We start from the raw sequence: 24503 nt of genomic DNA on the forward strand, positions 1-24503 counted from the left end.
AAGTTAATAAGATATGTTCCTTAAGTATGACAGTCCTATACTTCGTAATGCTACTGATAGACTCACAGCTAGTTTTAGCAGAACGACAAGCGAGAATTGAAGTACTACACTCGGTGGTTAATTATTTTTGCAGGACTTCCATCTAGGTCCTATTTAGTCTGCATTACTAAGCCCAAATTTGACAGCGCCAAATCCAAGCATGCGTCGCTTTACCTCGAATCTAAGACCTACCTCCCTCACTTCATGACAAGCTCCAGTTTCTAAGTTACCAGAGATTAACAAACTTATGGATGAAACGTATCTTATAAACTTATGATACTACTCAGTTTTTAGGGTGTTTCAATAACGTGCTTTACAAACTAAATAAGTTTTAAAAACATACGGTGTATCGGCTTGGAATAAATAAGGTGGAATCTTCTTCCTCCTTAAGAAGCCCCCCTGAAATAAATTTTAAGAATCCGGTCCACCCTAAAGGCAATATATTAAATAAAATGCCGGATCGAAAATGGGCCTTTAGGTTGTAGGGTTCGAACTAAAACTAGAAGAGAAAGTTGCGTAAATTATGTCTGCCCTTCTTCTTCTTATCGTCGTAGGGGCACCGTTCGTTGGGTGACGTAGTGTCTCGGCGACAAATAATAAATGTTTGGTGCCCCCTGGACTCTAAAAGAGATCCTGATCATCTTTTTTTATACACAAAATCAGAAGTAGGATAAGGGAATAGAAGTAAAGAGCATTTTTTTTTTTTTTTTTTTTTTGCTCCAACGAGGTTGACGAGCTAGGGCTTGTATAGCCTTACAGCTCCAAATATAAGTATAAGTTAGATAATGTGAGAATTCAAATGCCTAAAAATTTTTTAACTCCAGTTTTAAATTGGAGTATTGATGACTGGGAGACGAGGTCATTCGGGAGGGAATTCCAAATAGGGATGGTTCGACGGAAGAAAGAGTGTCTCAGGGGTCCTTTGTGAGAAGGGGGAAGGAATAGCTTTCGACTATTGCCGCGCGTTTGATGGAAGTGGGGAACCGAGGTGAAATAACGCTGGTTTGATTTACTAAGAACTCTATAGAGACTGACGAGGTCTAGATAGGTACGCCGCAGCGAAAGGGGGGTCCATCCCAAAGCAGATAATCTGGCAACGCGAGGAAGATGACGCAGGGACGCACAGAGCTTGGAAGCGCGACCTTGGACACTATCAAGGAGGGCAATATCTCTTTGGAAAGAGGGGTTCCATAATTGGCTTCCAAACTCCAATAATGGCCGCACATAGCAGTGATAGATACGTGTGAGAAGCTGGGGAGAGAGGTTTGGGAAATTGGCCTTAACTGTTGCAAGGAGACCGTTAGCACGACTGCATGCTTGCTTAACATGAGTGTGGAATTTCAGGTTATGGGAGACACGAACCCCCAAATCTCGACACTCATTAACACGTCCGATGTTAGAACCTCCAAGATAGTAAGGGGTGGGTAAGGCTAGGTCTAATTGAGAATTTTGAACTGTAAGGAGCAAGGATTTTTGACTGTTAAATTGGAGGCCATTGCGCACCGACCAAGCATTGGTAGTAGATCCTGGCACTAGTGAACAAATTTGAGGATTTTATTCGCAGCTTCCATCCCTGCGCCTACACTAGAGAGAAAAAAAATTGGTCGAGTTCCAAAAACATTTCCTACCCCTTTCCCCTCAACCTAAGCCGCGGAACACGGACGCGGGTGCTTGAATCTAGTTCGGCCGTCTACCGCCATGAGCGTCTCACGTTTTGGAGGGAAAAATTCAGAAACTGATACCAGAGGGCCAACCGTTGTTGTGTTATCAAGAATATTCACTTTCACCAAGTGAAGAATTTGGTTAGCTCAGTACTTCTAGTCTCATCTTACTTCTGACAAAATAAATGTTCAGATTCCACAAAAATTCATTTCAGTATATGGACATACAATAGATGGATTTCTTCCCTATACTTGGGGTCATTTGTTTATTTAACTTTTTGGAAAGGTCCCTACTTACTTTCCGCAAATTATTTGGCGCTCCTTTTTCCCGCCAAAATCGCCCACGAGATAATTTCAATTTCATTTTCATTTATACCCTCCTAGATTCAAGAACCTAAATTCCATAGGGTGGGCCTACGAAAATTTGGGCAGATTTCTATAAAAATAATGGAAATTAATTGTTAAAACAAGTTAAGTAAGGAGAGTGACGGGGTGGGGAATTAATGGGCACGTTTGTGTATGTCTACCAGGAAAAAATGGACTCAATAAAATTAATTATTTCACCTAATCATCCGTAAAAATAATTCCATGCAGGGATGCTGCATTCTTAGTCTTAATTATTAGAGACATTAAGAAACTGACCCCTAAACGTAAGGACACTTCAACCTCGTTAAATTTAAATGCCCCAAAAGGTTTTAGGGTACTTCTTAAGCCTAATTTGAAATGTAAGAACAGCACGTGTAATTTTTCTCGCGCCAAACTTAGGCCTAGGTAGGCGTTTTCCGGTCAATTTCTTAAACACTCTATTATTTCTAGACTGAATAAGAAACGGAAATAATGTGGTTAACGTATTTTTTCCTCAAAATACCCCGGTGCTAAATATATAAATAGTTATTTTAGGGGAAAAACCTCCCATTCTTGTAAAAGTTGTTAAAGGAAGAGGAGAACGGATATTTTGCAACGTTTATCACGTTTGCATTTTATATAAATGTAAATGAAGTGGTTGCTTTTTTTCTGCGTCTAACAACATCAATTCGCCGTCGTGTTTGTTAGGGGAAAAATAATGGTGTAATATATTCAGAGCGAGTATACTACTACTATCATAAGTTTATAAGTGATATGTTTCTACCATAAGTACCTATACTTCGTAATGCTACTGAGAGACTTTCAGCTCGAGCTAGTTTAAGGGAGAACGACATGAGAGAATTGAATGACTACACTCGGTGGTTAGTTTTGCAGGACTTCCATCTTCCTATTTAGTCTGCATTACTAAGCCTTTGACAGCGCCAAAACCAGGCGTCGCTTCGTGGCAAGCTCCAGTTTGTATCCAGTGACAAACTTATGGAACATTATCTTATGAACTTATACTACTACTATTTGTGAATGTAACTCGACACCCGTCGACTAATTCTGATGGCGTGCGATGAAAAAAAATTAGGTACCTATTATTAGGATTATAACAGACGCTGAACCATTTAAATTAACAACAACAACACCCATATCGTGCTTAAGTATAAATTAAATCACGACAAAAGGCGGTGGTGAAGTGAAGACTGAAATAAAGAATATAACCCCGTCGATTAACCTTTAGAATTAAATTTATAGAGTAATAAAACAAGATGGGGAGATTCGTTAATAAGACCGTTCTCTTCGAAAACAATAACTTAGATTAAATTGATTTATTTACATTCAAAGTTCTTGATTGAGACCAGGGATAGATTTAATTTTAGAAGTAGGAATAGAGAACGGTTAGTATTTACTTCAGTCCGACTCATAGACCACCCAGTATAGAGCCCCTCCCTCCAATACGTAACGAAAAGTTTAAATTATCTTATTGACTCACTTAAACTACGTTTTGATGACGTTGCAGACGGGGACGGCGAAAAATACGTAATTCCTTTTTACCTCTGTCGTTATGACCCTCCCGCCTCTTCTTTCATTCCCCCCGTCCCGGCGAGGGGGTCCGGGACTTTGACGCGCGCCCAGAAATTACTGTGTTCTCCATTCCTACTTCTAAAATTAAATATATCCCTGTTGAGACCTATTTGTTTGAATATTGCCGAAATTGTTATGCGAAAGTTACTAGTGTTTGCGGAAAAAACGTTTAGTGATCTGCTCCTCGTTTACATTGCAATGTTTACTTTGCATTGTAGACAGTGTACGAATAAGTGTTGCCAGTCATTTGTGAGTGCAATTTAAAGACTGAAAAGCGTGTATGTAGTTCTGTTTGATTCAGTGATCACTCAAGCAAGTAGTCCACTTAGCCTTGCGTAACCGTATCGCTACCGTTTTAAGTTCGTAAATCATCCGAAAGAGGGCGTCCATTACCTAAGTCCGAAAGCATCGTTTAAGAAACGTTATCAGATGGCGTTCTGTTCGTATTTGGATACGTGACGTTACATTAACGGTACGGTTTCACAAGGCTTAGTGGACTACTTGCTTTAGATTGTAAACCTGAAGCGCGGTTTAAGTTAAGAATCTGTGTAGGAAATTTATACACTAGCCCCATATTAGTTCTCTATCTACCCAAAATTTAGGGGGTTTTGTTCAAATTAATTTTCTCGTGGAATAATTTTGACTGGAACCGAAATAGTTTCAGACTGGTCCTAAAAACGAAAGCGTGAGGATGAATTAGGAGGGCCTGTTTAATGTGTCAAGTTATAAAAAGAATCCAATTCATTTCTCTTCTTTAAATAATTTCAGTGAGGATTTTTTTAAGGCAATAACCGACCCCATTGTCCCTATACCTTTTTCTTTCTTTCTTTAACTCTTGAACATTTAGAAAATAAACCATCCACCCTCTCGAGACTGGGGCGCGATTTTTACTTTAGCGATGTTCCACTGGATAAGCCGTTCCTTTTATAAATATAAATCTCCCCACGACTAGGCCTAGTATATCTTTTCTCTAAGGAGCAATATTTAAGAAGTCTTGCTTTGTATTTTGAAATTAAATCGAGAGAACTTCGAACCCCCTTCCCTATATTTTTCTCTCTTGATAATAATCTCAATAAAGATTTTTTACCTACAGAACGGGTAACGTTTTCTCTCTCATTTTTTACTCCCTTACATTTGAAACAGTAAAATTATTTATAAATTCTCTTTTAGATAAAAAGGGTTATTCAATTGTATTCAAAATTTTCCGAAAAAAACACGTTTTACTTAAAAGAAAAATATATTTTTTAATGTTGTCTTGTTTGGTCAAGTTTCTGAAAATATTTTATTATTTATTGATAAATTACCCAAGTGAAACATTTTGATACGTGCGAAGTTACGTTTCGCATTTTGCCACAAAAGAGCCACCATTTTCAAGTTATGTTTGAAGGGTTTTAGGGATGACCCTTTTATTAAAACTAGCATTGTATTTGCTAAAATTATTAATAAATTAGTCTTAGAAAGTTTTAAGATTAGAATATATGGCGAAATTGAAAATACACACGCGTTAAAAAAATTGGTAAATTACCCATCGCGGATGTAAAATTTATTCAAGGCTCTTATGTATTTTATCGAAGGGGAGTAAGCTGCGCATTCGTCCTTTGAATTAGAATAAATTTACGAAACCTAAGCAAGGTTTCCGCATAATTAAATATATCGAAAAACCGTATTCATTGACTAGACGAAAAAATTAATAAAAGAAAAACAAAATGGGGGTTTGTCCTCTAAAACTTTGTTCCGAGTGACCTTTGTCGGCATGAAAAATTATGGCTTTCAAGTTTTCATTAACGTATTTATTTATTTATTTATTTTTTAAGTAAATTTAAAGAAAACTGAATTATTAATCCAGTATCTATTGATAGGGTGAAGTAAAGAGGGTTAGGGAAAGGTCCTCGCTCATTTATTAACTTCAACTGCGCATGCGCTAAGTAAGGGCTGCCAGTAATTTGTTATTAGAGCCTCGCCTGCATCATTCAGGTTTGGAACTGAATGGTAATTACTGAATTGAACCGAATTTTACAAGCTTTCAGTCTGTTGTAGATAGATGTTGAACTGCACGAGTTCACAAATGACTGACAAATTAACACTTTTAATGAAACTAAGTCACCATTTCAAATCCAGGCAAAGGAAGGTTGTAAAGTCAGTCGGGTTTGGTTAGAGGCGTTGCGCGACCAAAGGTTAAGGCAATTTTTCTCTTGTAATGCAGCGGGCACCGACCCAATCCCAATGTAGCATTACCTCCTCACGACTAAATACCTTAAATTAGAAACGGGATATGTGGCAGAAACGTTTCTTCAATTAAAACAAAGAACAATAAGAACGGTCTGTCTCCTCTGGAATTTTAGAAAAATGTTAACGTACCATTACCAACGAAGACGCCAAGCTCCGAATAAACTTGGGTCTCTCTCAACCTTTTTTCTATTTCGCAATCGGAGAAGGGATTAGGGGTAACCAATTAATGTTATCCACGCACCAACACATAATTTTCTGATGCCATTTACACCAGGAGGCCATGCGGACAAAGTGCAGTACAAAGTAGTCTCGCCTCCTGCAGTGCAAAAGGTGTCAATATTCCTTGTCTGAAAACTATGTATAGTGAAATGGTTACCTTATGGGAGAGTTATAAATGAGAGCTTTCAGAGGGGATAGTAGTACGTCACACCCTCCCAAGTCTTACCGGCGCTGTTCTGGTAGCCATATTGGGTGGTCTCAGCTTCATTCCCACCAATATGGCAGCGTAAATTATGTCACGAGACTCAGCTCCTCCTCGAACTGAAAGCTCTCTATAGATAGTTTACACACATGGAGGATTCATACCATTTACACCAGGAGGCCGGGCTATCTGGAGGACAAAAACCCGTCTGCTTTTGTCCTCCAGATAGCCCGACTTCCTGGTGTAAATGGTATGAATCCTCCATGTGTGAAAACTATCTATTGTCATTAAGGCATAAATTGATATGATTTTCGGCTGCTAAATACCCTTTTAGTCTGCGTCTCGGTCTTTGGAGACCACCACGATGTTGGTTCCATCAACTGTTCAAATGAAAGCATAAGCCACGTTACGTTTTATCAGCTCCGTTATCAAGAGGTACCCTTGGGATTAGGGCCGGCGTTTGGAGTTCAGAGCTCCTAACGAGAAATACAAATGCCTGAAAGCTTAGCGCAAATCATCGAATTGCCCAAGACTAATTAACTTAGGGAGTACACTGCTAGTGACTAGTGGAAGGGGATACGTTTTCAATAGGAAATGTCTCGGGGAATGCGAGAGAGTGTTTTTCCGGAGTAATCAATTACGAAGCTGTGAATGAAATTTGACTCGCTATATTTTCTCTTTCTTTATTTTTCATCGCTGTTGTTCAGTTTTGTTTTCTAAAATGATGAATGAATAAAAGTTAGGAAAGAATGGGTGAATGTGAAAAGCGTGAAAACAAAACGGTTAAAAGATTTAATGCCATCGGGGTTTTTATTTATTTTTTATTTTAAATTAATGCGGTATTCAGAAAGTACATGGAATAGTTTTGGCCCCTCAATCTACTTAGTTCGCTGCGAAATTCCAGTGTTTTGAATGAAGAAAATTATACCATAAGATATATTCCATAAGTTTGTCGCTGATAACTTAGAAACTAGAGCTTGTCATGAAGTGACGGAGGTAGGTTATAGATTCTGGTAAAGCGACGACTGGTGAGGCGATGTCAATTGTCAAAGGCTTAGTAACGCAGACTAAATAGGACCTAGATGGAAATCCTGCAAAACTAACCGAGTGTAGTACTCAATTCTCGCTTGTCGTTCTCCCTCCAACTAGTTCTTAGTAAGTTTCTAGCATACTAAGTGTCATACTTATGGTAGGAACATATCACTTATAAACTTATGATTATACGAATTTGATAGCGGTGAAAGACTAAACTATTTATTTTAAAATTTGGAGAATTTTTAATGTCAAATCATAGTTATTGATGAAAACCAGCTCTGAGTTTGCGCAGTTGTGAAAATATAAATATTCAAATCACTCTTCCTTTTAGACAGCAATTAAGTTAAGGCTTTTTTTTTTTATTAAAAATGAGTTGGGTGTTAATTTTACGGCACCATTTCGTTTTCGAAATTCATCCCAGCGAAACCCGCGGAAAGTTTTTATTTTGCTTTCATTAATTATTATCAAATTCTACGAATAACTTTTACCTCTTTTTGGGTACGCTATCGGTAACATCTGAAGAATTACCTTTGAGGTTTTCCTCTTCTTATAAACCATATCATACACGTAATTCTACGAATACTTAAAATCGGGCGCGTGAATTTCTTTTTGCACGCGGTTTTATTTGCCCTATAATAGAAATTCGATCTCAAACGTCAGTGAAGAGAGAAATCATTTCGAGTTAGTTTCGGTTTTCATTTTAAGTTCTTTATAAATAATTTTTTTATGAAAATGAAGGAAAATTGGAATAATATTTTTTTCAGATGCTTTCATTTCTTCTTTCCTTCACGGCTAGTTTTTATTATTATTATTATTATTATTATTATTATTTTATTTTAGATGCTGTATTATTTTTAATTTTCTTATAAAATTCTTATTTTAAAATAATCATAAGTTTATAAGGTATGTTCCTAGCATAAGTATGACACTACCTATACTTCGTAATTTTAGAGACTTACTTTACAGCTCGAGCTAGTTTTAGCAGAACGACAAGCGAGAATTGAAGTACACTACACTCGGATCATGGTTAATTAGTTTTGCAGGACTTCCATCTAGGTCCTATTTAGTCTGCATTACTAAGCCTTTGACAGACAGCGCCAAAACCAGGCGTATGTCGCTTTATCTCTAATCTATGACCTACCTCATTCACTTCAAAATTACAAGCTCCAGTTTCTAAGTTACCAGAGATTAACAAACTTATGGATGGAACATGTCTTATGAACTTATGAAATAATCAATAGTGGATTTAATAATAGATTCCCCGTTTTCTTTATAATTTTTTAATATTTTTTAAGGAGATTATATTCATTAAGAAAACCCGGGGTATAACAATGGCAGCAAAGGATCGAGGAGGTTCAGTGAACCGTTTTGATAGTCTTATGTATTCTGGTTAAAATCAAATCGTAAGAGCCCCTTTTTTGATAAGAGTTAATAACAAAATTCTTCCCCTTTTTCCGGATTTCTTTTCTTCACTGGAACTTCATCTCCATCGTAGTTTCTCTTCACGATTTTTAAAATTAGGGCTCTTTTTTCCATTCCCCACAACCACCACATCTTTTTAAGTATTTTAACATCATTTTAAAGAAACTTGAGGTTTTTTGTTTACCTTATAATCTTTTCCATTACTGCCCATTATCCAGTCCGAAAGTTGGTTGGTACGAAGTTATCATTCATCCAAGTAGCTAGGATACACCAAGAAGGGATATCTATTTTATTAGGGAGAAGGTATAAGATGCCTAAGTATTCGCGCGCCATAGTCCTGCAGTCCCCTTTCAAAATACAAGGGGGGACGTAAAAGAAGACCGGGCTGTAATTTTCGTCATTCGCGTTGCCGCGCTGACGTGAGTTTTCAAGAACCAATGAGATGCTGGTTGTAATTTAGAGGCGGCGGGGATTAACTCCGGACAGGCTACGTTTGGACTGGAGATAAAGCTGGAAATGTGGCGAATTTATACCTTCTCCCTAGTAAACTAGATATCACTTCTTGGATACATACAGCTAATTGGAATAGGGCTATCTCAGAAGCCTTAGTGTGACGTCACCTATTCTGTTTGCCCATAGAACCAAAAAGATACCAAACATGGCCGCCCACTGCCGAAGCTAAATAAGCCAGTGACGTTTTACCTAGGCATTGACGTCACAACTGAGATAGCTTTATTTATACGCGGATGCCGTGCTGGAAAAGTTACAATCCGTCACTTTGCATAATTCTGATGGCGTCTTTCTGTCGTTTCATTGGTTGGTAGCAACGCTAGCTCAGGCACGCGCGCAAGGTGCACTGCGCCAAGTTAAAATTGTCTAGCTCTTCGAACAAAATCCGCCTAGAGACGTTTGAGTGAAAATGGAGCTACGCAATAATTCCAATTAACTGTATGCATTCCTGTTCCAAGTTATTAAATTACATAAACATTTGAATGGACTTGATAACTTCGTGTTTTTATCGTATCGAATGTCCATAACGCTTTTAAAGGAGAACCCCCTCTAAATTTGATACGTCTTTGCAATGTTGCTTCAACTTGTAAAAATATAGGGCAATCTGATTAGGCTTAGAAACAGGCTTCTAGGAATGATTTGAGAGTAAATGTTTTTATTTTTAAAGGTTTTTCGAGTGTTGCACTTAATTTGACGGACTTTTATTTATTTTATTTAAGGAGTAAAATTAGGTTACCTAATGATTGGAGGAATTATTTTAAATCGTGATTAACTTTATAAAAATGTTTAAAAATTGAAACAATATAATTTATGTTTAAAGTTTAATCACAATCTTACCGAAAACACGCTGTCAAAATATTTAAATCTTTAAAACAGGTATTGCACCAATCCCTTTTTAAAAATCAGGTTTTCTTTTTATAATAAACAGATATTACTTTCTAAAACAGAATGTTGAATTAACGAATCAAAATTAAAAATTAAATGAGTAATCGGATCAAGTTAAAAAGGGGTATTTCGTCATTATACAACTATTTCTTACTTTTGACAGGTATTGAAAAAATCAGGGTTACTAATATATATACCCCCCCCCCTTTCATCCCTCCCTATGGGCGCAATATTAACTCGCACCGGATTAAGTGTAAAAAAAATCTAATTAAAAATTCACGACTCGAAGTTGATCCGATTTTTGAGAATATATATTGCCCTGTAGCAACGAAGTTTTTATTACCGGCCCTCGTTTTTTCGGTGGTTCCTTTTACAAGATTTATAAAAGATACAGCGGTACTACCTTTTAACATGGTTCACTTAGAAAATAGCTAAAAATTTTGCCAAATGAACTCTTAAGATTGAACAAAATTCTTTTTTGAGAAGTTTAAGAAAAAAAAAACAAAATTGGAAACGCTCTATTGCTTTAGGAGATCAGATAAAACCAGCGTAGAGAATAATTTGAAATTATTGGAATTTTTTCAGTTAATTTGGTTGTTAAGGTCAGAGTTATTTTATTCCTGTAGGTATATAGGCCTAGGTAATTTAAATTAATTGAAATTAAAGTTATTAATACACGTGGTTCCATGCAGCCGGTGAAAGTTGGTTTAGGATAGTTTTTTTGTAGCTTTTTGACAGTGAAGTCACCGGCACATTGCCATGAAAATAAACTTTTTAAATACATTAATAGCCAAGGTTGTTGTAGAATTTAACGCGATTACCGGAACGTTTCTAAGGAAATAAATAAGTCTCGCGCGCGGTACAAGTATCCTCTCGTAATTAAAACATAGCCACGAGTGACTTATTATAATTCCAAGGATGATCTCTTACATTCTTGTTCGTGATCCGCGTATTGTACCATCGTATTTGTAATTTTTGGCGTTAAAAATACTAAATACACGAAAAATCGTGGTTCGAATAAGCTTACCTTTTTCTTTTCTTAATTTTTAATTTATTCAATTTGTACTTAACGCCTATTATAATAACTTCCTTTTAAAAATTGCCCAAATGATGAAGTATCTCGAAATTTTAATATTAAATTATAAATAATAACCTTGGGCGTTGGGAATTGATTCTAATTTTAGTACATAAATGGTGGAAGTCTGGAACAGTTACTTCAAAATAAGAAAGAAGACCTTCCTTGGTCATTGCGAATTAAACTATGTTTGGACATAGCTAGAGGCATGTGTTATCTTCACTCTCGAGGCGTATTTCACCGGGATCTTACTTCCAAAGTAATTGAAAGGACTAGCTAAAGCGTACCTTTATCTAAATACAATTTGCTGATCGAATTACCATTACCATTTCGTTCAGAATGTCTTAATTAAGAGAGAAGGTGACGAAATGATGGCCGTTGTTGGTGATTTCGGATTGGCAGAAGGGATTCCTGATCCCAGAGAAAGGACGCGTTTGCCCATTGTAGGTTCTCCCTATTGGATGGCTCCCGAATGTCTCAGAGGCGAATGGTATAACGAAAAAGCGGATGTCTTCTCATTCGGTATTATATTGTGCGAAATAATTGGTCGAATCGAAGCGGATCCCGATTATTTGCCAAGGAGGGACGTGGTACGTTCCTTGGTCTTCTTGAAACGGTTAAGGCCTATTTTGACTTAAGTGTCTTTTACGTATCTTCAGGATTTTGGCGTGGACATTGAGGCTTTTCGGAAAATGTGCCCCGATTGCCCTACTGATTTAATGAGCATGGCTAAAATCTGTTGTCAGGTGATTAAATTAAATCCCTACGTAGTTAACTTAACGTTGAAATTCTTGAAGCATTGGTAGGTATTAATAAATTTTAATTCTTATTTAAATACAGGTTAATCCAGACTACCGGCCATGGTTCAAGAGCATCGTTGCTCAAATGGAGCACATGCTTAGTGGTTCGACCTTGCTTTGTTCGCCGCCAATGAAGCAGCTTTGTCTTAATACAATTGGCGAAGAAAAGGACAGCATTGATAGCGTCCGCGCAATATGTACGAATCATTTTTTAGGAATTATTAAGGATATTTATTTTTTAACTACGCACCAACGCGGGTTAAACTCTTTATCTTTACAGTTTCGAATCGCAGACCCTGGTCGGAAGACTATGGGAAAGAACGAAGCCCCATTCAAGATTATGGCGGTTTTCAACATTGCCCACCCGATTCGGACGCTTGTCTCCATCCAAAATCCGATACTGATTGCGGCCGTCCCAAAAACCATTCAAATTCTACAACCAAAATGCCATTCGAATCCGTGGACCAGTTAAGAGGTACGAGGAAAATCGTTGACGAGAGTGAAGAATCGTCTACATCCCACCCTTTCGACCTGCTTTCACCCGGAGGGGCTCCGACTCCACCCGGAACTCCAGCGACTCCCGACGAATGCGCTTGCGGAGAGCTAGTCGCGGGTCACAACAACCATCAGTCGAACGCCTTCCGGCGTCACTCTTGCCACTCTCTCCCCGCTTCACCCGCGCTTTTGCGCAGGACCTTGGTTCGAATGCACAGCAATAAGTCCGACAATCTATCGGAGACATCCGCTCTTAGCCCAAGGTCGTTGTCTCCCGAACCTCCGTCTACTTTAGCTTCTTCATCTCCATCCGCCTCGCTTTCGCCACTGCCTTTGGAGGAAGACGAGAAAATGGACGAAGAAGACGAAGACAACCAGATGGAGGGCAATGAGAGTGGTACAAACTGGAAGAAAACGTCCGGGGACACTCTCGAAATACCCGGATTTAAGGGCGTATCCAGAAGGTTACCTAGTAACCGGGATAGTGGTCTTGACGTGAAAAATGGACTAGTCGTGGAAACCTTCGTCGTTTCAACATCCCCAGCGTCATTGAGGGATCGTAGACTTTCGCGAGAATCGGGATTTTTTAGTGTCGGAGAAAGAGGATACGATTGCAACGCGGTTGATTCCGACGCGAATACGTCCTGGAACGAGGACTCTCCCAAAAACGAGGAAGATTACGAAGACAATTTAGACGAAGCTTCGGAATGTCGCGGTGTTGAAAAGGACTCGACCGCGTGTTACGAAGAAAATGAACCTAGTCTAACGACTGGATTAACGGGTAGAAAAAGGCCTTCGTCTTATCATTCGGACGATTCGGGTTGCTGTTGCGGTATCACTTCCTCTCTCCCTTCGTACCTGCCTTTTCGCAGCCGGGTTTTTCCTTCGGACCCGGGAATTGTTGGCAGCTCCGCCAATTTGTCATCAATGTGTTCCTCGTGGCACAGTGCCGAAAATGATTCCTCCGAACCATCCGATCTAACTCTATGCCACGCGAATAAACCAGTCTCCGTCACGTCGAACTTGGAATCAAATCGAACAAATGGCAATAACAGCAAAGCGGCGTCGTCTATCGACTCTCCTCCGGGCTTGATTCACCAAACTATCGTCGCCAATCCATTATACGGTTTTCCTCCTCACGAATCTAGTCAAGAAAGCGTCACTCTGTCCACCGCGGACTCGCTCGAGACTGCCACCGGTACTCTGTCCTCTAAACCTGCCAAAATTGTACGCAATGGCGTCAATAAAACGACGGACAATTGTCCAATGGTGGTCAAAGGTAACCACAGAATTGGAACTACTGGCAGGAACAACAAAATCCTTAAAACTATGAGTGGTTGTTGATTTCTTTTTATTTACGCCAGTCTTTTATTTTTGTCGCTTTGAACGCGTGTTGGAATTAATTAACTAAAAATGGCGGAATTTTAGGTCTTATAAGCCAGTCTGGACTCTGGGTAGCGTAACTCGACAAAAGCTATAGCTTATGGGACCATCATTTTGCTTCATCTGGACAATATTATTTTTTTGCCCCCTGAAATTCTTGGCAATGCCAATAAGATTGTACAGTTTAGTAAAGTAGGCTTTCAATATGAAGAATATCAGAAAAACTTAAGGTAATCCATAGGTTAATTTAATTATTATTAATATTTGGCAGCTTTCTTTCCTTAATTTTTTTGCCCACAAATCATCTTGACCGTAATATATCTTAAGAAAATGAATTTTCCCGCCTGGCCTATAGTATTTTCTAACGTTGCTCGTTGCAATACCATTAGGCCTAACTATAGTTAGCTCTTTCAGTTAAAATCTTTATTTCAATTCTTAGTTTTAATTAACTACGGACTAATTAAGTCTTTTCAAAAAACCAGCATTAAAAGGAGAGTGAAAAGGAAAATTAAGGAATAAACCAACTAGCGCCTTTGACCAATCGCGTAAGGCCCGAATAAACCAACTCCGAATGAGTTAAAAACTGAAATAAGTTCGAGATCCCTTCGATAATTTTAAATTTGCACCTCTGACCAATCGCGTAAGGCCCCGCCTTCAGGGACGGGAATTTTGTTGACAAGAAGGCGGGGCATTACGCGATTGGTCGGAGGTGCAAATTTCAAATTATCCGTGAAATATTAGTTAAACTAAGACTGTATTTCCCCTGTTACGCGGATTGGATAAAAATTGAATCACGTGATTTATTTTGCTTTTCATCCTCCCTATAAACTGTACAAATATTAATGGCTGTGTAAATTTAATGATTGTACATGAGAAAATTATCCCTAAATATTTCAGTTATATTTTACTCGTAAGCTAAAGAGCCAAATAATATAAAAGATTTTAAAAAACTCATTTTTGTCGAAAGTTCGAAAGTTCGAAACTCGATCGTCTCTTAATAAAAGTAAAAGAAACATATGTAATAATAATCTAATATATACACCAAAAATAAAAAACAAATATTTGGAAAGAGATGATGTATGTACCTTAGGTTGAAATGACAATGTTTTACACGCTATTATGAAAAATTCGAAAAATAAAAACCCCTATAAGATAACTACAATAAAACATTTTATCATTGAAAGATGAAATTTTATGGGAAGTAAAAGTAGGCCTAGTACATTTCAGCGCCAAATCGTTTGTAGGTGTTTATACATTTACAAGGATTTCTAGAATTTTTAAGCTTGAAATGTTTTTTATTATCGTGAAGAAATTAACATAAAATTGTAAGTAAAAAATTAATAAATAACAAATAAACAAAAAATCGTCCAGGAATCTAGTCCTCTTTATAAGCTTAGCGAAGGTACAGTACGTATATTTCAACCAAAAGAATAATTAATTAACGCCAAACCGCGATATATTAATTTGAGTTTCGTTTATGTAACCAGTACAAAAGATTTCTCTATACGCGAATATTGGGAATCTTTTTATTATTTAATTAATTGCGCTTATATTTAAAGTTGAATTGAAAATTAGCTTTGTATTATTTCAATAAACTCCTTATAAGAAACCAGATTTTTGTTTTATTTTGAACTTTATGTTGTTTTAACTCAAAAAAACAATGGGTTTTGACATTTACTTATGTGAACGAAATTTTAGTTCAAAATTGTATTTGGGACCGTCCATAAAATAAACTACGTTACACTCTTATGGGGAGGGAGGGGGTTTCTAAATTTGTGACTAGGGGGAGGGAGGGGTTCTTCCACGCGTGACGTCACATTTAACATTGATTTTGTTACGAAGTCAGTAAGAAGCCGATTGGCTCTCTTACGTTATAGAAGAAGAAACGCAACATTCCAATCCACCATTACAATAATTTACCAAAATTGTTATTCCATCATGGCTTGAATAGTAGAAAATTTAAGCAATTATCTCCTATTTACGCCTACGTGTAGCCAATATAAACAGCGCATTCAAAATAAACAGACCAGCTCACTGCGGAACTCAGGTACGTACGCGTAGTGTCAGCTTAAAATCTCTATGTCTGTGTTTAATATTCGCCATTATCTTTAGCATAAGTTTATAAGATATGTTCCATAAGTATGTCACTACCCATACTTCGTAATGTTAGAGGCTTAATGAGAGCTAGTTCAAGAACGACAAGCGAGAATTGACTACACTCGGTTTTGCAGTCCATCCTCCTCTTTAGTCTGTACTAAGCCTTTGACAGCGCCTCACTAGGCGTCGCTTTACGAGAATCTATGACGTTTCACCTACGTCACTTCATGACAAGCTCTCATTAACGAGTGACACACTTATGGAACATATCTTATAAACTTATGCTTTAGTGAGGATGAGTCGGATGCCGATTGAAATGGTTTCGTTTCTTTCGCACATTTTCTAAATCTGAATCTCAAGCGATCGATTAGTCTAATGTTTTCGATGACAGTGTCGAAACCTATAAAGTGTGCCCCTCCTCTCTTTTTTTTTGAAGCTTATAAAAAAACACTTCTAGACAATATAATCCCAAAGCTCAATCAAAGGCAAAAAGCTTAAAACGGTAGAGAACTTCGTAAAAGAGTCCCAAAAATTAATTTAAAAAAAAATGCATTTCTTTAATTAGTTTGTGAAAAGACGGGTGAAAGTGTTTAATTTTGATCCCTTACACGTTCTTTTAGTAACCATCTAAAAAGATGGGGACCGCGGTTTGGACGTTTCTCTTCATCCCCCCCCCCTCCTCATGCCGCCATCATAAAAGGTAAGACCATGGACTCGATTTACATATTCTCAATTCAGGCTCTTAGTTTGACCTGCCCTGTTGTTGTTGTCCCCGTCTTGCCAGAATACCCGCCTTTGGCTGTATAAAAGTTTTCGTTCGTCATTGAAGGGAAAGTGAAAGGGAGAGAATTGTAGTGAGTGATATTTTTCGTTCGTCTACTTATAAGGAAGGGAATTATGATAGTAAGGTTAAGCTATATACTCTCCCTTTAAAATTCCTCTCACCCGTCGTCGCCGTCGACATTACGATTTCACGCTTTCAATACCGCTCCCCTATTTCAATATTCAAAGAAATCGAGGGGAATTTAGAATCTAGGCAAAAGAAAATATATACTGATGTTATTTTTAGAATGGTCTTAAGGCACCGGGGTATTACAATTATTGGGTGTTTTGCAGAATTCTTTCTCTTTCAAACGCTTCTGGCAATAAGTTCATGTTAGAAATTTATAAGATGCGATAAGTATGCGAAGGTGTAAGTTGTAAACTAAAAGTTTCTGTACGTGTATTAATTGAACGTTAAGTACGTAATCATTTTAGCACTGTTAAAAGTAACTCGATCATCGAGGGGATAATCACTAAAACTTTCTGTAATTCTATTAGGGGTTATTTGTGTGTAATCAGTTTAGCATTTTTAAAGCTAAAACCTCGTTTTTAGAATGGCCTTACGGGTAATCATTTTAGCAATGTTAAGGGTAGCGCATCGAGGGGCTATTCACATAAATTTTATGTACGCCTGTTAAGTATGGTACGATGTGGCTACTATTATGAGCCCAGCCCTTGGGCCATCTTGTTTAACTTTTATTTATTGGAAAATTTTGTTTAATCAAATCTTTCGTGTTGAAGCATTATTATTTGCCGGTTCAAGCAAATTAATGAATATTTCTGTTTAGTTCTATCATGGAAGAACTAATTACTAAGAAGTATTAAAAATGTCCCTAGGGGCTGACGGGCAACGCCGAGTGCATTCGCTCCTGGAGTGCTACAAAAATATTAGTCGAATCAGTAAAATCTACCCATTCTTTATATCATTTTGATGGAAGTTCTTATTACACGCGAGCGACGCCGCGGTTAACATCTAGTTTATTATAATTGCAGATGTTCGATATTGATTCAAGCATTCCTGGCAATTCCGGCGTTACTCTATTCCTTGCCGCCATATTGGTATTTCTTTCTAAGCTATAAATGTTTATGTTAAGTACAATATACGAGGGGTCTGACTATACCAAAAAAAGCGTACGGAATTTCGGGATTTCTTCTTGATTTCGCCTAATTTCGAGGGGCTAAACACTCGCGCATTCTGACCTCAGTGTAGAAAAGCGCTACTTGGAAGAGCAAATTTATTTTTAAATCCATCCACCGGACTGAAACAATGGTTGGGTAGTTATTTTTGTTTATTAATTGGTCTTAGTTCCGAGGTAATTATTTAGCAACTCTGGGTTATCCAAACAAATAATTTAATACGAAGTTATAACAAGACGACCCAAGGGCTGGGCTCGTAATAGTAGCCACATCGTGCTGTACTTCGATGTGCATCCTTTAACAGTGGTAAAACATGGTACCCGTAAATACCCATTAAAAGAAGTACAGAAAATCAGAGTGAATAGCCCCTCCATACTCTAACAAAAAATTAGAACCCTTAATCCTTATTTCAATAAATTTACTTACGTTATAAGTGTAATATCCGGGGCCACAAGTTAGTACTTTAAAAACTCTTCTCGTTTTGTGGAGAAATAGACGTGTTTTGGGAACGTTCCTCTTTCGCTAGCTCGATAGAGAACCTCTCCAGGATTACAGTTTAACAAAGCTTTTGGTTACTTTTAAGGGTTGGTCGCTTTAGAAATTGAAAGCTCAAGGTTTTTAATCCTGTTATTTTTGTATTCAAGGTTGGGTGGGGTTTTTTTTTTTACTATTGTTCACTTGCACTTATTTATGCTTAATCTATACATGGTTAATAATATTTACGCAATTTTTCAACACTCAGTGACTTTACGCACTTCCTATCTGGACGCAAAAGCATAATGCTACGTGTTGCCACCCTGGTTTTCCATCCTAACAACCTCGTTTTCCACCGTAGGATATTAGCGTGGAAAAACAGTGGAAATTCTAAGCCGATTAAAATTTGTTAATAATTGAAATTTTCTTATTATTTTCAGTACCTGGACTCAACACTCGGAAGTTTCGCGTTTATAAAAGTATTCTTATTCTTATTATTTTCATTATTAATATTTTTAATAAAAACTAATGTAGCTATGCTAAGCTATGCTATGCTAAGCTATGCTATGCTATGCTAAGCTATGCTTTGCTAAGCTATGCTTTGCTAAGCTATGCTAAGCTAAGCTATGCTATGCTATGCTATGCTATGCTATGCTAAGCTATGCTAAGCTATGCTAAGCTATGCTAAGCTATGCTATGCTAAGCTAAGCTATGCTAAGCTATGCTATGCTATGCTAAGCTATGCAAAGCTATGCAAAGCTATGCTAAGCTAAGCTAAGCTAAGCTATGCTATGCTATGCTAAGCTAAGCTATGCTATGCTATGCTAAGCTAAGCTATGCTAAGCTATGCTATGCTATGCTAAGCTATGCAAAGCTATGCAAAGCTATGCTAAGCTAAGCTATGCTATGCTATGCTAAGCTAAGCTATGCTATGCTATGCTAAGGTAAGCTATGCTATGCTATGCTAAGCTAAGCTAAGCTATGCTAAGCTAAGCTATGCTAAGCTAAGCTATGCTATGCTAAGCTAAGCTATGCTATGATAAGCTATGCTATGCTATGCTAAGCTAAGCTATGCTAAGCTAAGCTAAGCTAAGCTAAGCTATGCTAAGCTAAGCTAAGCTATGCTATGCTAAGCTATGCTAAGGTATGCTAAGCTAAGCTAAGCTATGCCAAGCTAAGCTAAGCTATGCTATGCTAAGCTATGCTAACGTATGCTAAGCTAAGCTAAGCTATGCTATGCTAAGCTAAACTAAGCTAAGCTATGCTATGCTATGCTAAGCTAAGGTAAGCTATGCTATGCTATGCTAAGCTAAGCTAAGCTATGCTAAGCTAAGCTATGCTATGCTAAGCTAAGCTATGCTATGCTAAGCTATGCTATGATAAGCTATGCTATGCTATGCTAAGCTAAGCTATGCTAAGCTAAGCTAAGCTAAGTTATGCTAAGCTAAGCTAAGCTATGCTATGCTAAGGTATGCTAAGCTAAGCTAAGCTATGCTAAGCTAAGCTAAGCTATGCTATGCTAAGCTATGCTAACGTATGCTAAGCTAAGCTAAGCTAAGTTAAGCTATGCTATGCTATGCTATGCTAAGCTAAGCTAAGGTAAGCTATGCTATGCTATGCTAAGCTAAGCTAAGCTATGCTAAGCTAAGCTATGCTATGCTAAGCTAAGCTATGCTAAGCTATGCTATGCTATGATAAGCTATGCTATGCTATGCTAAGCTAAGCTATGCTAAGCTAAGCTAAGCTATGCTAAGCTAAGCTAAGCTATGCTATGCTAAGCTATGCTAAGGTATGCTAAGCTAAGCTAAGCTATGCTATGCTAAGCTATGCTAACGTATGCTAAGCTAAGCTAAGCTATGCTAAGCTATGCTAACCTATGCTAAGCTAAGCTAAGCTAAGCTAAGCTAAGCTATGCTATGCTAAGCTATGCTAAGCTATGCTAAGCTAAGCTAAGCTAAGCTCAGGGCCGTCGCCAGGGTCAAATTTTAGGTAGGGCCGCGGCAGGGCACATTTTCGGACGAATGCACTTTATTATCGATGCAAGTGCCAAGTCTTAACGCAAGATTTTTAACTGAAAAGTCTGGTTCAAGATGAAGCATATTAGAAAATAACTTAAAAGTTCCTACTGTGAAGAACACGACGCATCATTTTGCCTCAGATTGTTCAATTAAAATCGTGCTATAAGCTGCCTTGGTATACTCATCGGGAATAGGGTGGATTAGTATTAAAACCGTGTCTATACAAGAAATTTAAAAACGTTGTACTATTTATTAAAAATTAAGCGAGGGAAGAGACAATGTCAACGAGGTCTTAAAACAAATTAATAGTAGGGTCTAACAACTATAAATTAAAATTACTCAAGTCATAACAATAACATGTAAAAGAAGAAAATAAATTACCAAAAATAAGTATATGAAACTTGTTCATTGATTGTTTGATCTGGTTAAACCTATATCTCTAATACGCGGTTTAAAAATTAAGCACTAGTTCGACTAACCGATTAACGTTTTGGCGCATTTGTACATATTGTCAAAGCCATGGGGAGTGATATTTCATATAAAGCCTAGTAGGAAAACATAGTCCAGATAAATGTGACTGTAACTTTTCTTCCATATTTTAGCTGGGGGGCGTGTGGGAAATATGGGAAATTTTTCAAATGGAAGTGGGAAATCCACTTTCAAACATTGGCAACACTGGAATCATCTGCGCTACCGTCTACGAAGAGTGTGCCAATTTGCCAAAGCTTGGCGAAAACGTTTTTCTATGCCATGACGATAATTATTTAAATTTCGTTTTAATTATATGGGATTTAAAGGGCTTATCCTAATGTCATGAACGTAGTCGGGTGGGGTTAGGGGTAGGAGCGTTGGGCCAATGAAACTACTGGTAGGGCCACAAGCATTTTCCAAGAGTTTTGGAAATATTTTAGGTAGGGCCAAACACATTGTAGGTAGGGCCTGGCCCACCCGGCCCTCCCCCTGACGACGGCCCTGGCTAAGCTAAGCTATGCTAAGCTATGCTATGCTAAGCTAAGCTATGCTATGCTATGCTAAGCTAAGCTAAGCTAAGCTATGCTAAGCTAAGCTAGGCTAAGCTAAGCTAAGCTATACTATGCTATGCTAAGCTAAGCTAAGCTATGCTAAGCTATGCTAAGCTAAGCTAAGCTATGCTAAGCTATGCTATGCTAAGCTATGCTATGCTATACTATTCTAAGCTAAGCTAAGCTAAGCTATGCTATGCTATGCTATGCTAAGCTAAGCTATGCTATGCTAAGCTATGCTATGCTAAGCTATGCTATGCTAAGCTATGCTATGCTATGCTAAGCTATGCTTTGCTAAGCTATGCTAAGCTAAGCTATGCTATGCTATGCTATGCTATGCTATGCTAAGCTATGCTATGCTAAGCTATGCTAAGCTATGCTAAGCTATGCTATGCTAAGCTAAGCTAAGCTATGCTAAGCTAAGCTATACTATGCTATGCTAAGCTAAGCTAAGCTAAGCTAAGCTATGCTAAGCTATGCTAAGCTATGCTAAGCTAAGCTAAGCTATGCTATGCTATGCTATGCTAAGCTAAGCTAAGCTATGCTATGCTATGCTAAGCTAAGCTATGCTAAGCTAAGCTAAGCTATGCTATGCTATGCTAAGCTATGCTAAGCTAAGCTAAGCTATGCTAAGGTATGCTAAGGTATGCTAAGCTAAGCTATGCTAAGCTAAGCCATGCTAAGCTAAGCTAAGCTATGCTATGCTAAGCTAAGCTATGCTATGCTAAGCTAAGCTAAGCTAAGCTAAGCTAAGCTATGCTATGCTAAGCTAAGCTATGCTAAGGTAAGCTAAGCTAAGCTAAGCTATGCTAAGCTAAGCTAAGCTAAGCTATGCTTTGCTATGCTATGCTATGCTAAGCTATGCTATGCTAAGCTAAGCTATGCTATGCTAAGCTAAGCTAAGCTATGCTAAGCTAAGCTAAGCTAAGCTAAGCTAAGCTAAGCTAAGCTAAGCTAAGCTATGCTATGCTAAGCTAAGCTAAGCTATGCTATGCTAAGCTATGCTAAGCTATGCTAAGCTAAGCTAAGCTATGCTATGCTATGCTATGCTAAGCTAAGCTATGCTAAGCTAAGCTAAGCTATGCTAAGCTATGCTAAGCTATGCTAAGCTAAGCTAAGCTAAGCTATGCTATGCTATGCTATGCTAAGCTAAGCTATGCTATGCTAAGCTAAGCTAAGCTAAGCTAAGCTATGCTATGCTATGCTAAGCTAAGCTAAGCTAAGCTATGCTATGCTATGCTAAGCTAAGCTATGCTAAGGTAAGCTAAGCTATGCTAAGCTAAGCTATGCTATGCTAAGCTAAGCTAAGCTAAGCTAAGCTATGCTTTGCTATGCTATGCTAAGCTAAGCTAAGCTATGCTAAGCTAAGCTAAGCTAAGCTATGCTAAGCTATGCTAAGCTAAGCTAAGCTATGCTATGCTAAGCTAAGCTAAGCTATGCTATGCTAAGCTAAGCTAAGCTATGCTATGCTATGCTAAGCTAAGCTATGCTAAGCTAAGCTAAGCTATGCTAAGCTATGCTAAGCTAAGCTAAGCTATGCTATGCTAAGCTATGCTAAGGTATGTTAAGCTAAGCTAAGCTAAGCTATGCTATGCTATGCTAAGCTAAGCTAAGCTAAGTTAAGCTATGCTAGGCTATGCTAAGCTAAGCTAAGCTAAGCTAAGCTATGCTATGCTATGCTATGCTAAGCTAAGCTAGGCTAAGCTAAGCTAAGCTATACTATGCTATGCTAAGCTAAGCTAAGCTAAGCTATGCTAAGCTATGCTATGCTAAGCTATGCTAACCTATGCTAAGCTAAGCTAAGCTAAGCTATGCTAAGCTATGCTATGCTATACTATTCTAAGCTAAGCTAAGCTAAGCTATGCTATGCTATGCTAAGCTATGCTTTGCTAAGCTATGCTAAGCTAAGCTATGCTATGCTATGCTAAGCTAAGCTATGCTATGCTATGCTATGCTAAGCTATGCTATGCTAAGCTAAGCTAAGCTATGCTAAGCTAAGCTATGCTAAGCTAAGCTAAGCTATGCTAAGCTAAGCTATGCTATGCTATGCTATGCTATGCTAAGCTAAGCTAAGCTATGCTAAGCTAAGCTAAGCTAAGCTATGCTAAGCTAAGCTAAGCTAAGCTAAGCTATGCTATGCTAAGCTAAGCTATGCTATGCTATGCTAAGCTAAACGAAGCTAAGCTAAGCTAAACGAAGCTAAACGAAGCCAAACGAAGCTAAACGAAGCTAAGCTAAACGAAGCTAAACGAAGCTAAACGAAGCTAAGCTAAGCTAAACGAAGCTAAACGAAGCTAAACGAAGCTAAACGAAACTAAGCTAAACGAAGCTAAACGAAGCTAAGCTAAGCTAAACGAAGCTAAACGAAGCTAAACGAAGCTAAACGAAGCTAAACGAAGCTAAGCTAAGCTAAGCTAAACGAAGCTAAACGAAGCTAAGCGAAGCTAAACGAAGCTAAACGAAGCTAAGCTAAGCTAAACGAAGCTAAACGAAGCTTGCATCAATATTTATAAAATATTACTTGATAAAATTATTTCTATTTATAAGCTTATTAATTATAGTTATGGCGTCAAATAATAAAAAGAATAAAAGACTTTAACCAAAGTTATAATGAATGATTACCACATTTTTGAAAAGTATTTTAATTACAAAGTTTTATTAATTCCGAATGTATCAAATGGAATAGATTTCGAAATAAAACGTTCAATTAATATTTATAAGTCTGCCTGATAAATTTAATTTTACTTTTAAGCTTACTGATTATAGTTAGTCACTACGGTATAGAAACTTGCTTCATACCTCTGAATTAGAGTATGATTAAAGTGCTTGCTCAACATAGTAGAGCCGTCAGTCGAGTATGAATATTTTGAATACAGTTTCAAAGTTATAATGAATGATTTTATTCGAAGTGCATTGCACCAAGAAGTTATATCTAGTATCTCAGAGAGAAGGTATAAATTCGCCAGATTTCCAGCTTTATCTCCAGTCCAAACGTAGGTCCGGAGTTAATCCCCGCCGCCTCTAAATTACAACCAGCATCTCA

The 24503-nt window shown here is 37.8% G+C and overlaps 1 protein-coding gene and 3 long non-coding RNA genes across 6 annotated transcripts in view; 2 read left to right on the forward strand and 2 right to left on the reverse strand.

Annotated features, from left to right (window-relative positions):
* cdi (serine/threonine kinase) overlaps positions 1–14372 on the forward strand; it is a 44652-nt gene extending 30280 nt beyond the window's left edge. For both annotated transcript variants that reach the window (XM_089862374.1, XM_089862375.1), the window contains 5 exons: positions 11322–11471; positions 11551–11802; positions 11872–11958; positions 12053–12209; positions 12293–14372. In XM_089862374.1, the coding sequence (XP_089718500.1) occupies positions 11322–11471; positions 11551–11802; positions 11872–11958; positions 12053–12209; positions 12293–13851 (2205 nt within the window). In that variant the 3' untranslated portion in view covers positions 13852–14372. The remainder of the gene's footprint in view (positions 1–11321; positions 11472–11550; positions 11803–11871; positions 11959–12052; positions 12210–12292) is intronic.
* LOC149588567 (uncharacterized) overlaps positions 1–24503 on the reverse strand; it is a 92312-nt gene that overhangs the window by 66475 nt on the left and 1334 nt on the right. The window lies entirely within an intron of this gene.
* The window catches only part of LOC149588571 (uncharacterized), a 167776-nt gene that overhangs the window by 37452 nt on the left and 105821 nt on the right, over positions 1–24503 (forward strand). The gene's annotated exons all lie outside the window — the stretch shown is intronic.
* On the reverse strand, positions 15515–18931 carry LOC149588576 (uncharacterized). 2 transcript variants are annotated; one of them, XR_016379919.1, is made up of 4 exons: positions 18373–18931; positions 17084–17201; positions 16933–17019; positions 15516–16863 (listed from the first exon to the last, which is right to left on the reverse strand). It is a non-coding gene; the product is annotated as an uncharacterized LOC149588576 (long non-coding RNA). The 2 variants fall into 2 exon arrangements; XR_016379918.1 differs by having other exon boundaries at positions 15515–17019.

Source organism: Phalangium opilio, unplaced genomic scaffold (genome assembly GCF_054372755.1).
Source record: "Phalangium opilio isolate 3A_F unplaced genomic scaffold, DU_Popi_V2 ptg000540l_1, whole genome shotgun sequence".
In the NCBI taxonomy this organism is placed as follows: Eukaryota; Metazoa; Arthropoda; class Arachnida; order Opiliones; family Phalangiidae; genus Phalangium; species Phalangium opilio.